This window comes from Sparus aurata, chromosome 8 (assembly GCF_900880675.1).
Source record: "Sparus aurata chromosome 8, fSpaAur1.1, whole genome shotgun sequence".
Taxonomy (NCBI): Eukaryota; Metazoa; Chordata; class Actinopteri; order Spariformes; family Sparidae; genus Sparus; species Sparus aurata.
Window position 1 is genome coordinate 23,199,468 of NC_044194.1, and position 12,830 is coordinate 23,212,297.

General features: G+C 43.9%; 1 protein-coding gene across 1 annotated transcript in view; it reads right to left on the bottom strand.

Annotated features, from left to right (window-relative positions):
* cttnbp2 (cortactin binding protein 2) overlaps positions 1–12,830 on the bottom strand; it is an 88,142-nt gene that overhangs the window by 28,283 nt on the left and 47,029 nt on the right. Inside the window, exons 4-5 of the mRNA XM_030425737.1 lie at positions 8,442–9,870; positions 4,221–4,508 (exon numbers count right to left, since the gene is read on the bottom strand). Of these exons, the coding sequence (XP_030281597.1) occupies positions 4,221–4,508; positions 8,442–9,870 (1,717 nt within the window). The remainder of the gene's footprint in view (positions 1–4,220; positions 4,509–8,441; positions 9,871–12,830) is intronic.

The window sequence follows — 12,830 nt, forward strand, 5'->3', positions numbered from 1 at the left end:
CAGCAGACATCTGTTGACGCTCTAAAGTCAAAATCAAAAATGTCAGAAGAAGGAAAATTCCTTCAAAACACAGTTACCCCGTCTTGCTCAATTAGCTTCTTCTTCTACCAGCTTCGCCATGTCGTTCCAAGACATTGTTTTACTCGATATCTCTTGCATGTCAGTTCTGTCTTTTTCTGTTAAATATTCTGAAATAAATAAGTATCAACTTCCCATTTACACAGCAAAACTCAAGCACTTCCTCATTCAATCAACAGCAATTACCTAAGCATTCAACAGCTACATGTCCTGAGAGTTTTAGCCACAGAGGGGTCCAAATTTTACTCTCCAGTACGTCGGCACAGTGCCCATTTATCCATGAATGAGAACAGAAATCCCCTGGAAAATGTTCCGGCTTTTCAGAAGGTCCGATGAGAGAAACCTTTTATGAGGAATCACACTGAACATTAAAAACGAGTGGAACAGAAGTGGGGCAGGACTTCAGCTCGCTGCTCTGCATGGGACGTCAGCACAGACAAAAACTGTTTCACATGTATATCACTGTACCGCACATCAGGTAGTATAGAGCCACCAGGAAAACATGCATAATAAATACAGGGTGAACTAGTGGACTGATTATCTGTATGAGATTGCTGATTAAAAATAAACTACTTTTAAAATTGTGCTACTTTGGCTCTGATGCAGCATCCTTCACACAATGTCATGCCCAACAATATCTGATCAGTATTAAGTAACAACTAATGGCCTACAAACACTTAATAATCTGAGTTCCATTTTAACTGCAAATGATCACTGGTCCCAAATATCAGCTCTCAGCCTACTTTCTAATAATCAGTACTGTCGGACTACCGCTGCAAAGTATAAATAAAAACACATTTATCTGCCACTATGGGAAGGTGTTGGGTTTGTCCTCTCTTCACATCGAACAATCGACCGCCTGCTTGTGGTGCAAACGTAGAAACATGTCTGTGTGCCGGTTTGGGAAACGAAGGACGAGAGGAAGGAGAGGTAAATGGAGCTCAGACAATCAGATCATATGAGGAGGGAAACTCTCGGGGGACGCAGAGGACGATGAAATATTGATGTGTGCGTCTGTGTGTTCAGTGTGTGTCCTCTCGGCGAACGTCCACCTCTAAGCCCTCGGCACAGCTGTCCTTCAGCTGCATTAGTCATGTTCATGGATCAACGCGCCACAACTGACAGAGTGTTACTAAACATCTCAGCAGGGAAGCAGATCCTGATAGACCTGCAGTGTGTGTGTGCTTGCATGTACATGGGTGTAAATGGGTCTACATGCATTAATTATTCTGTGTGTGTGTGTGTGACAGTACGCTCTGCACTGCCGGTGTGAGCAATTTGTGTGTGTGTGTGTGTGTGTGTATGTGTGTGTGCGATCTGAACGAGTTCGTAGCCGACATCCGCGCTGAGGTTACCGCTCTGACATGACAGTCCATCTCATTTAATGGCAGCCAACATAATGGGATCAGCCGCCGCTCATACAATTACAGGATTTACAACGGCACATGCAGAGTGTTTATCAGCACCGCGTCTTTGTCGTCAAACTGCATCTTCATCTCGCAGCTCAGAAAACATCCAGATAACTGCTCGGTAATGCTGCTGAATGTTTTAGGGGTCAGCTTTATGAATCAGTTCAACCATTTTTGCCATCGGGACAAGAAGAGGCACAAAACACAGTGGGCTAAAACAAGATAATCCTCTGAGGAAAACATGTTTTGTACGTCCCTCTAAACGAGGAACAATGAGCTAATCCAATGTTGGGTGATGTATTCAAGTCTCATCAGTTTGGTTCATTCATTGACCAGAATATTACTTCATAAGAATTATTAGAATACAAGAAGTGTTCGAATACCAATGAACAATACTCAACATAGATAACTGTTCTGTCAACACGTAATTGCTCAAAACACGATCCTGCTTCAACATTTTCAGTCCAGGATCACAAAATTAAATATATACGTTAATGGTCGTAATGTTTTTATCTTTGACAGGTGACCACAGCCCTCCGAGCTGTCCATTATCAGGAATTAATAGATGACACGGAGACCAGAACTGCTGGGCATTATCCCTTACTGATCAGTTATTGTAGGTTTCAGATGTGCTGAGTTAAACTCTGAATCTCCTTTGAGTCTGGTGATAATAGCAAATGTGTTTCCTTGTGTTTGTCTAGTTCAACATGCAGCTTGTGTGATGATCAGTGGAACTTAAATATAATTTGCAAGTGATGTGTGGCTTACCTTCTTTATACGTACAGGGAAGAGAGAACTAATTCAGGGTTTAATTTACAATTTAATCCATCACCTACATCACTTGAACCAGGTTCAAATTTATTTTCCTTTTGACAAGTCCTTATTTGAACGATTCCACATGAAAATATATATCAGATCATGAAACCTTTTCAGGACCCTGGCCTGAATTTTCTTCACTAAAGCAAGTGGAGCTGCATGAAAAGGGGAAATCCTTTATTCAGACTGAGCATTAGCATCTCATTTTCTTTTCACTAAAGGCCAACAAAAGAACAAAATCATGTTTGATTTATCTGAGATGACAATCTCAGACCATGTTTCTACAGAGCCTGTGAGCTGTGGTAAGACATCAGGTGGCGGGGGGAGTTCTGTGGTCACAATCTCTCTTAGAAATGTCCTAATGTTTGATGTCTGGAACATCTGAGTCATGTTCCTTCTGAAGGTTTATTTTGCGAGATATTCAATCACGTATCACCCACTGTGAGCTGTTCTTAAAAAAGGCCAACGACTGAATGACTAAAACAGATACATGTTCTCTACGGGGGCGTGCAGGGTCTAACCACTCAGTATGTTCTCTTATCAATGTAAACATTCTTTCTACTCTACATTTAATAGAAAGTCACTGGAGCGAATGGCTCCTCTTCAGCAACGATCCCTTTTGTGTTTATGCAGCTCTGCACAGTCACACCTGAGAGAAGAACCTTATTTAAGTGCCACTCTGTGACGGCAGAGGGAGAAGCCTTATCGCAGGTGTGTTTACAAGAGTTCATTCAGACTCTGGAGCATTTACACAGTTTGTTTGTGCAGGTGAGAACAATATAACTGAGTCTCATGTAGACACAACTCCTCAAACAGAACTGTGGGTTTGTGAAAACACACGGCACCAGAACCACAGAGAGCTGACGGAGGTTATCGTAACTTTGCAAACGTACAATTGAGAAAATTAGTCATGTGGAAGCTAATTGGAATGTAACAGGGAAACAAATATGCAGCAGCTAATAGCTACACTCAGATATTTATACATAAAGCTTGACAGAGGTGAAGAAGAGCAAACGCCAATTAATGCACCGTCTAAATGAATTCAGAGTGTATTTGTTTTCTTTTTCCATTTGCCTTTAATGTGCAGTAACAGGAAAATGCTGAATAGAAGGAAAATTACACAATGTAAGCATACTGTATATACATGTATTCAGAGACCGACTTTAGAATTACCATAATGGTGGTGTATCACGATCCTCATTTCACTCAGCCACGCTCATAGAACAATCAATCCTGTGTGAGACCTTTGTTTGTCTCATGATGCATCACCCTCTCTTTATCAATCAATACAAATCAATACAATACAATAAAAGCCACTGGACCTTCCTTGAAGACTACTCTTTAAAATCAATCAGCCAGCCAACCACTGACCAATACCACAGACAGGGATTCCATTACCCCCGGCTTCACCAACACTTTCAAGTGTACATAAAAATATATACAAGTGTATGAAGGCACCTGACTCAGCTGCTTACTGCTGAAAGATACACACAGAGAAACATTCCGCATTCCACGCGCTGGCATTTAAAGGAGTAATCCATGAGATGTGTCCAGAACTCTAGTTTAAAACAAAGAAAATTTAATTAATGAATTACTTAAGGTTTCTTTTACAAGACTAAGACGAGCCTAAATGCCTTGTTCACTCATCATAAAATACACTTCTTGACAAACTGCTGCATCATTTATTTATTTGTGGTGCCTTAAAGTAGTCAGATTTAATTATAGAAGTAAAAAGTCTAAGCCTTAAAACAACCAAAATACCCACAGAAAAAGGGTGTGGGGAGTTACAGCCTCGACTGCATTAGCAATCTTTTGTCTATAATAAAGCATCGTCATGTTCACAGTCTGCAGTACCTTTAATTTTACCACTTAAATGTCAACCCAGCCAACCAGTATTGATTATTAAATGGCAGTTACCTGTGTGTCCATTCTGAGCAGCAGCAAACAAGGCAGAGGTTTGGTTGTGGTTGTGGTAGAGGTGTTGGTCTTGGTCAAGATGATTGGGCTTGTTCTCCATGGCAGTGGTAGAGGTGGTGGTAGTGGTGGTGGTGGTGGTGGTGATGGTGGTCGGGTCTGGTTGGTTAAGCAGCATTGACAATAAAGTGACATTTCCCTGGGAAGCAGCTTGGGGGAGCAGGGGGCGCCCGCCGTCCAGGGCAGCAGGCCCTCCACTGCCGAGACAGGAGACTACGGAGGGACACCAGCCTGCAGGGGGGGAGGAGGAGCAGGAGCAGCACAGGTTAAACTGGGAGGAGGAAGAGCAGGAGGAAGAGGATGTTTCTAGAAGTGCTGAGCACGGGAGAGCAAAGGGTGTAAAGAGGTGGACGGGTTGGAAGGGAGGAGAGCACACTTCAGTTCACACATACTGTAATACAGGCTCTTTTGTCTGAGCAGCAGGCATGAGGAACTTAAAAAGAGACTGGAGTTAAATTAACATTTACAAGGTAGAAACAGTGACAGAAACAGGTTTTATTAACCTCAGGAGCTGGCTATTTGTTTAAGAGCCAGGGTGAGTAAAAGCTCATGTTGTGCAATTCTTCAGATCCCAATACAATCCTTTTTAAATTCAAGAAGAGATCCCTGGATTTTAAATATACCAGATATGTTAGGCTGAAAGTGAATCTACTTATTCTGGAAAAATAAGTGATACTACAGAAATCAGATATTAAATCTCTGAGAAGAAGCCACTCAGTTTTTTTCTGTTGTTGTTGTCGCCTGAAGCTATCCCTGTCTAAATCCCAGGTGGTGGTTGGTTATGTTATGAACAAATCAGTAGGATTATGGGAGGATTATGGGAGAAAACAGGTAGACAGGTTAAGCGACACACTGAGGTTTCATTTCAGATTTATCTGGAACTCATCCAGTGACACTGTGGTTCAGGCTCCACTCACTGTACTCAGCCGGTGAGATTTTCTCTTCCCTTCAGATCTGCTGCTAGAAACATCCGTTTAACCAGAACTCCAACCTTTGATTTCAAGATTCAAAATTACAGCTGTCGTTGCCTTATTAAATCAAACTTTCTTCAAAGTGCTTTAAATGTTCAGTGTATAAAAACAACCTTGTTCACACTTCACCACAGTATCATGTATATTGCATTGTGTCTGCTTGAACTTAAAATTCAGTCACAATTATTGGATACAAAGTGCTACTTATGGAGAAAAACTCAATATGATGACACATAAAGTCATATACTCAGTTTAAAGTCATAACATTAAGACAAAAAGTCACAGCTATGACATAAAAAGTTAAAGTGCATCCTATAATTTTGATTGATTTTGGTTGCGACCTACCATGTTACCAATATTATCATTTCATTTTAATCATGGCTACATTGCCAGGAATCTCTTTCCTCATCTGGCAGAAATGGGTTTCCATACACTCTGAGATCAAGAATAGAAAATGAACAATGATTTTCAGCACACCACCAGCTCAAAATGATTATCCCACCAGCATGTTTGCGTTTAAATGGAAAATTGAATTTGAACTGCCTTGGAAGAAAACAGCTTCAAAACTCTTCCAGCAATTTTCTCTCAAATAAAACGTCTGTTACTAAATCAAAATGTGCTGCTGACAAAAGAGTCTGTCATCACTTCTGATTAAGAGCGAGATGATGGATAGTGTTCATCTTTCCGTCTGATCATTCATCTAAAATATTCACGCAGTGGACAAATTAAATAATACATTACTCTGAAGGACAATGCTGCATAAACACACCATTGATTTAAATGGTTAAGCACATCAAACAGACGAGCAGATGAAGTCAAGAACATAAAAAAGCCAACAACTGCTACATAAACAGCTTTGCTCTACTGAGAGGTGTCAAGCTAAAGGCTAAAGATGCTCCTGGATTTATATGTATGTTTTGAACTCTGAAGGTCAAAAATGTAACAGGAAAAGGCAGAAATGTGTCTCCCAGACTGAAGAGAGAGATATAATAGAGACAAAAGGACTGAGGAAAAAGTGCAGCTGAGGATCTCAAGGCCAAGATAATGATAACGGCAGCCGTTATGGCTGCACTGTCTGTCTGAGGGGGCGGTGGTGGGGAGCAGGAAAAGTGCAAAGGCTACAAAAACATATGAGGCTGCTGACAGGTGAGACATTGGACCTGCTTTGAAAATATGATAAAAATGTCTGGGATAAGCCGGATTTCCCAAAACCTCAACACGTTGTAAGAGAGAGATGCTGCAAGCCAGAGCAATGAAATAACCGAAAGGTTGCCAACATTGAAGTTAACTCTATTTTTACAAGAGATCCAAGTACCAAAATCAGATCTGAGGACTCAAATATTGTGACTAATTACAAAAACATGGTGTCATTCTCAAGACTTTTTATTTAGGGCTTCAACTAAAGATTATTTTCATTGTATATTAAAAGGTTTTCTTTATTGGTTATGCATTTGGCCTATTCAATGTGATGTCTTTAAATGTCTTGATTTGTGAGTACAAACCCAAAGATATGCAGCTCAATACGCTATAAAACAGAGAAAAGCAAGCAATCTCCATATTTAAGAGCATTTAGTGCAGTTTATGCATGGAAAATTGAGTGATTATTCAAATATTGTGACTATTCTTAATTATTTGTTAAATTCTTAGCAATGCACTTATTTTTGTAACTACAGAACTACTTCTTCTCGTCCAAACTTGACCACCTGACCGCTTGTGTTCGCAGTATAATCTACTTATGTGTCACCGGTGGAGAAGGCACCCAGATTCCCTTAAAAAAATTACACAATTTTGTGACTAGTTGAGTAGAAACTTTATAAACTTAGTGAAATGCTAACTATGCCACATTTTTAATGATTTGCTCCATCTTGTAGATTTCTGCATTAAATCTGATAATTGTTGTTTCTTTCTTCTGTTTCAGCATTGCTGTACCAGTTTATTTGCCACTTTGTGTCTAAAGTGCCGTCATTTAACAGCTGTTTAAACTTTCTCAACTGATTTCACCATTCACATAAAATTTGTGAAAGAGTACAACATTTTTTTAAACCTGTTAAATTTGACAGAAACAGTACAAAGACCTGTGGAGAAGGTCCCCAAATTGCACAATTTCATAAACTTTTAAAACGCCATGTCTGCCAATTTCTAATTATTTGGTCCTTCGTGGAAATTCGGCAAATGTTCTCCTATAAGTTATTTCTTTCTTTAAGTTCAAACATCATGCCCTTTTGTCCCAGCGGTGTAAATCATTATTTGCATATCGAGTGAGGAAGTGAAATCTGATCACAAGTGATACATGCTGAGACGCATGTTAATGGCAGATGTGACCACATCTGATCAGATCACTCAGGATGTTATTATCAAGTCTGAACAGGCTCATAGTGAGTACACCAACAATGGCCAAAACTATGGAAATAAGACCATAGTTGTAACACACTCGGTTACTCTTCAGTCACTCTACACAGTACAACCAAGCATTGTACTAAAAGCACATCACAAGATAAATATAAACAATAACATTTACATGACAACAACTTGATTTCATACGGACAGCCGTCAATGATAGGAAGCAGAATAGACAGGAGGCCAGAGGGATGAGTTAATAGAAGCTGAAACAGGAAGAGTGCAGGTGGTGGAGGAGAGGACTTGGCATGCTACTGGAGGATGGAAAAAGGGAAGGGGAGGAGAGAACAGCCTCTGGCATCAGCTTCAGAGAGGACAGGGGTTACTGGCAGGAAGGCCGACTAACCAATCTGAGTACACGAGAGGAGAGAAGCATCTGCTTTGCCTCAGTTCACCCTGACATGGCTAACCTCGAGTCTCTGAGGCACATGTTAGCGACATGTTGTCACTGCCCGCTGTTGATACTCATTACGACAGGGCTAATGTGACGACATGGGAGATGGAAGGTGCCCAGTGGGAGGACATATTAAGGGCAGAGAGAGACAGATGAGTAGAGAGAGGATGCAGTGAGCGACATCAGATCTTGCAAGGTTTTTTAGGGTTGAGGGACATAGTCAGTGACATAAACTGAATTGACCCATGTGCTATTCTGCACTGCATTCCTGTGGTTAGACCAGTTCCCTGTGACCTGATTGCTATGCTAAGCTATGCTAGGCTAGTGCCATGGAAAGACAGTCAAAGGAAAGAGGCAGTGGGGAGAACTGGAGGGAGATGGAGAATGGAGGAGCCCCTTTACCTGATGCTGTTGCCAGGGGGCTGCCTGCTGAGGCACGGGAGCTACGGGAGGATGGAGCACTAATGGAGGAGGAGGTGGAGGGGGGGTTTATGGAGGAGGGGCTACTGACAGTGGTGGCAGGGCTGATGACGGGGGGGCACTCTACACATGCTGCTGCCGGCTGCCGCTGAGGGCCCCGGCCAGGCCCCGGGGAGCGGGAGGGGGAGCAGGCACCCACCTGAGAGGCCGCCAGGGCTGGGACCAGGTCCAGGGCGGGTTTGGGCGGCAGCTGGGGCGTGGCCGGTTTTAGCCCCACCCCAGGGGAGCGGCTGCTGTCCCCCACCCCCTTGATGGGTGGGTGAGGAGGAGAAGGGGTCTGGGAAAGCCCTGGCTTTTTGGGAGGGATAGGGGGAGGGTTTCCCCGGTCGATCCTGGCCACCGTGGGCGACTTGATGCCGATGGGATGGCTCAGGCGGCCGGGAAAAGGGCCTCCCTCTGAGGCAGAGTGGGGCAGGCCTGGACGCAGGGGTCCGGCACCTCCTGCGGGAGGGCTGGTGAAGCGCGAAAGGACCTGTGTGACAGTGTGGCGTGCTTGCTGCTTGGCGGCAAAGTTGTCCCGGTTGGTGGGGGAGAGGTCACGGGCAGGGGGACTCTGGGATGCCGTGCCATTTTGGTCCTGTTCCTGGAACTTGTAGCGGGCTGCCTGGACACGAGGGCTGACTCCGCTGGGTAAGCCGTGAGGAACCTGGCCCTCTGAGCCATTCTCTGTCTGTGCCAGTCCTCCTGAGCTGCTGTGGACGATCCCACGGCCAGTCGTCTTTGGCAGACTCAGGCCCACATAGTTGGCTGGGGTCGGTTTGACGGGTATAGTGAGGGGGGTCTTCTTAGGACCCTCCACCTCAGTGGGGGGCAGGTCCGTTTGGCAAGATGCTGTTCGAGAGCTAACGGGCTCTGTGGCTACAGAAACAGACGTCACAGCTTTAGGTTTGGGTGGTGGGCTGGTGGCAGCAGCAGGTTCTGCTCCAGCAGCAGGCTGGGCGACAGCAGCACCATCCTTCCCATCGCCCTGTTCAGTCCTGAGCTGCTCCACCTGCTGCCGCAGACTGTGGCTCTCGGTCTCCTCGCGGCCCAGCCTGGCACGCAGCTGTTCCCGCTCTGTGTCAAACTCCGACAGCTGCTTCTCCATCTTGGCCTCCATCTGTTGGCTACGCTGCCGCTCTGTAGTCAGCTCCTCCTGCAGCCGGCCAGAGGTGCGACTCTCCTCATCGAGGCGGGCCTGGAGCTCGTCGAAGCGCTGCGACTCCTCCACCACCCGTGTGGCAAGCTGCTTGCACTCACGCACCAACATCATGACGATGTGCTTGTTCTTCTCGCGCTCGTCCTTAAGCTGCGCCGTCAGCTTGCGATGCTCCTGCTCCAGACTCTGGAGCTGCAGCTTCTCCATCTCCAGCTGGAAGGAAAGGACACACAGTCATCAGAAGTTAGGGAGAACAATGCAAACATCTAAAAACACAAAGGGTACCAAGATGTCATAACAAGGGTTTGAGTTGTCCAAGTTGGGCTTAGTAGATCTGCACAAACGCAAAGCCTTTAATCTAGTGCTGAAATGTTTAGTCAATGAATCACCCAATGGCCAATAATTGTCATAATCGATTCACTGTTTATGCCAATTATCAGCAAAGACTTCAAAACACGTGCACCCTGAATCTTTTATCCCATCCTCTCTTATCTCATCTCCTAAATAAAAAATACAAATTAATTGACAATAAAATAACTCTTAGCTTCGGCTTTACATTTGATCAGATACAAATAAATTGTCTTCAGTTAAAGAATTAACAAATGAGTGTCGCCATCAACCACTGCCATCTATTCCTCTCCTTTTAATCCGATTGTCTAAAACCAGTCAAACCACCAACCACCCAGACTACATTATGTACAGGCTCCTTGAACCTCACATGTATGTGAAACATACAACATCTCTCACAAACATATGTCAAACATCTCAGCAACCACCCATCTCACCAGCATCCTGTGACACACTGCCAGTCTTAGCACACAGGGCATCCTGAATATATCATCAATCACCAGGACAACACAAAAAACTTTGGCTACAAACACTGACTTTCAATTTAGTCTAATTGAGTATTAGATACTCTGGAGTCAATACTGAGCCTTTTGAAACTAAAATGAGCAGGAACAATTTTCTCCAGAAGCGCATAGACAAGTGAGATTAATCAAATGAGCCAGGCAAAAAAGCTTGATTAAACAGACAGGCAAGAAAGATGGATAAGCAGAAAGTTACACAAACACACACTTTTTTAATCCATGCGTTGGCTTGGGGGAAAGAGTTTGTCCTTTTACAGAGGCACACCGTCTCTGCATAACGGTTGAATTTCGATGACTTGTCAAAGCCTGGGCTTCTATATCTGGAGCGCTGCTGCTATTGTTAGCTCAGAGCCGGCTTCACAGAGGGTAACAAGGCTTAACCAGGGCTCTCAACCCAATTGCCAAGACCCCGTCGCTCTAACAAGCCTCAAACAAAAGAGGCGACACCCCGTCACCCCTGTCCCAAACGAGACGTCCCTCCCTAGGCTCCTCCACTCCCCCGCCTCCCCCTATTTCAGCACCATCAGGAAGTGCGTATCAGCAGCAGCTGATGCTGAAGAGGAGCAAGGGGTTAATAAGCTCTTGGGGAGCGCCAAGGGAACACCAGTCGTTACTCAAAAGGAGGTGCTACAACTAGCTGCTAATTGAGTGAGGATTATGTCTGTTGTAAGTCAGCCTAATGCCTTGCAGGAACACATTTAGGGATGCTGTAAAGGTGGTGGTGCACTGTGCAGTGTAGAGTGAAACCAGGCAGGATTAAGACAAGTTTAAAATACACAGGAGCAAATGTCACCACTGACACACACTATGATCCAAATGCACTGCTGGAAAAGCTTTGAAAATCTTTCAGCCTCTTAATCTCTAAAGGGACCAGAATGCTTGATCAAACGTGTCTGTTGGACGGTCAAACAGCTTCAGCAACACCGCCCAGACAAATTCATGATTTTGGAATTGGAGAGTCCAATCATTTCTTCAACCGTCCAAAATCGACAATCTGACATCTGACACACCAAGTAATAGTAAATGAAAAAGTGAGCAGGGTTTGAAATTCTCTCTCTAGATCCTGTTTCTCCCTCTTCACAGAACTATTTCAAGCCCAGCACTTTGAATGTCTTCCAGGAGAGATCGTCTGGAAGCGTGCACTGTGAAAAGCCGTCACGGGCACCACAAAAACACATTTTTATTTTATCAGGAAAGTGCATGAAGTCTCTTTTTTAGCATCTGCTTCACATTCATATAGTTCCAAACATCCACAACAGGAGCTGTGAAATACACCAAGTTATCTACAAACTGAATCAGCTGGACGGCTTCCTCTGACGAGTAACTGCAGACAGGAATGTTTCTCCTCTTTTCAATCCCAGACGGGGATCTGACATAGCAAACACTAAAGCTTTAGATGTCTCTTAATCTAAGGCTCTCAATCAGGCCAGCACAAGACCCATTTAACTCCTTTGAGGAAGGACTTTACAGGTCTTGGAAGTTTTCACAGCAATGGTCATTTTTACTCCATCATGACATTTGCTGGGTAAACTGTTAGCTTAGCACAATGCTGCAAGCTAAGTAGATGCTACAAGGTATTCTATGTGGTCTTTTCTGCTGGATGGTGTTGAACTCATCTGTGGTGTAATCTGGGAATGGATCAGCTCTTTTGCTGAATGACCCTGCAATTTTCTTTTCTAGTTATATTTCCCTGAAGAAGTCCCTGAAGATGACAGGGTGGACTTTCTTCACATTCATGAAAGGACTGTGCTGCTTATGTAGTTGCTTAACCTGCACAATTGAGACAAAAGGAAATCATGTACCTGCAAAGGTTCCTGGGAAGAAAATGGCATTTTGCTGCTCCAATATTTAACATGTTAATTTTGTTAAAGTGTCAATAGACATCCCTACAATATTGTTGCATTATACATTTTCTTTGTTTGGTCAATGTAATAAAAAAGTGGTTCACCTCTCCACCTGTAATGATAACTACAGCAGAGTGTGTAAAATCTCGGCTCACTCTGCCATGATCTACAGCGTGAAATAATAATGAAATTAAAACTGGAACTCGTTTTTGTAGAGATTCCTCGCAGGCACCTCAGTTGGACTCAGTGCTCCCCGGACCTGAGATCCTCTACCGCTTGATTAAATATTTACATAAAGCTTACAAGTTGAATCTTTCCTTCGAGGTCTGTCCTTACACCTGAAAAGCTGCAGCGCCGAGGTATCGGCGTGCACCGCGGCAGAATAGTGCAGCCAATTCAGCAACTGTGAGGAACTGTGGATGAGAGAAGAAGGAAGAGAAGGAGGAGGCCAGGGGACTAT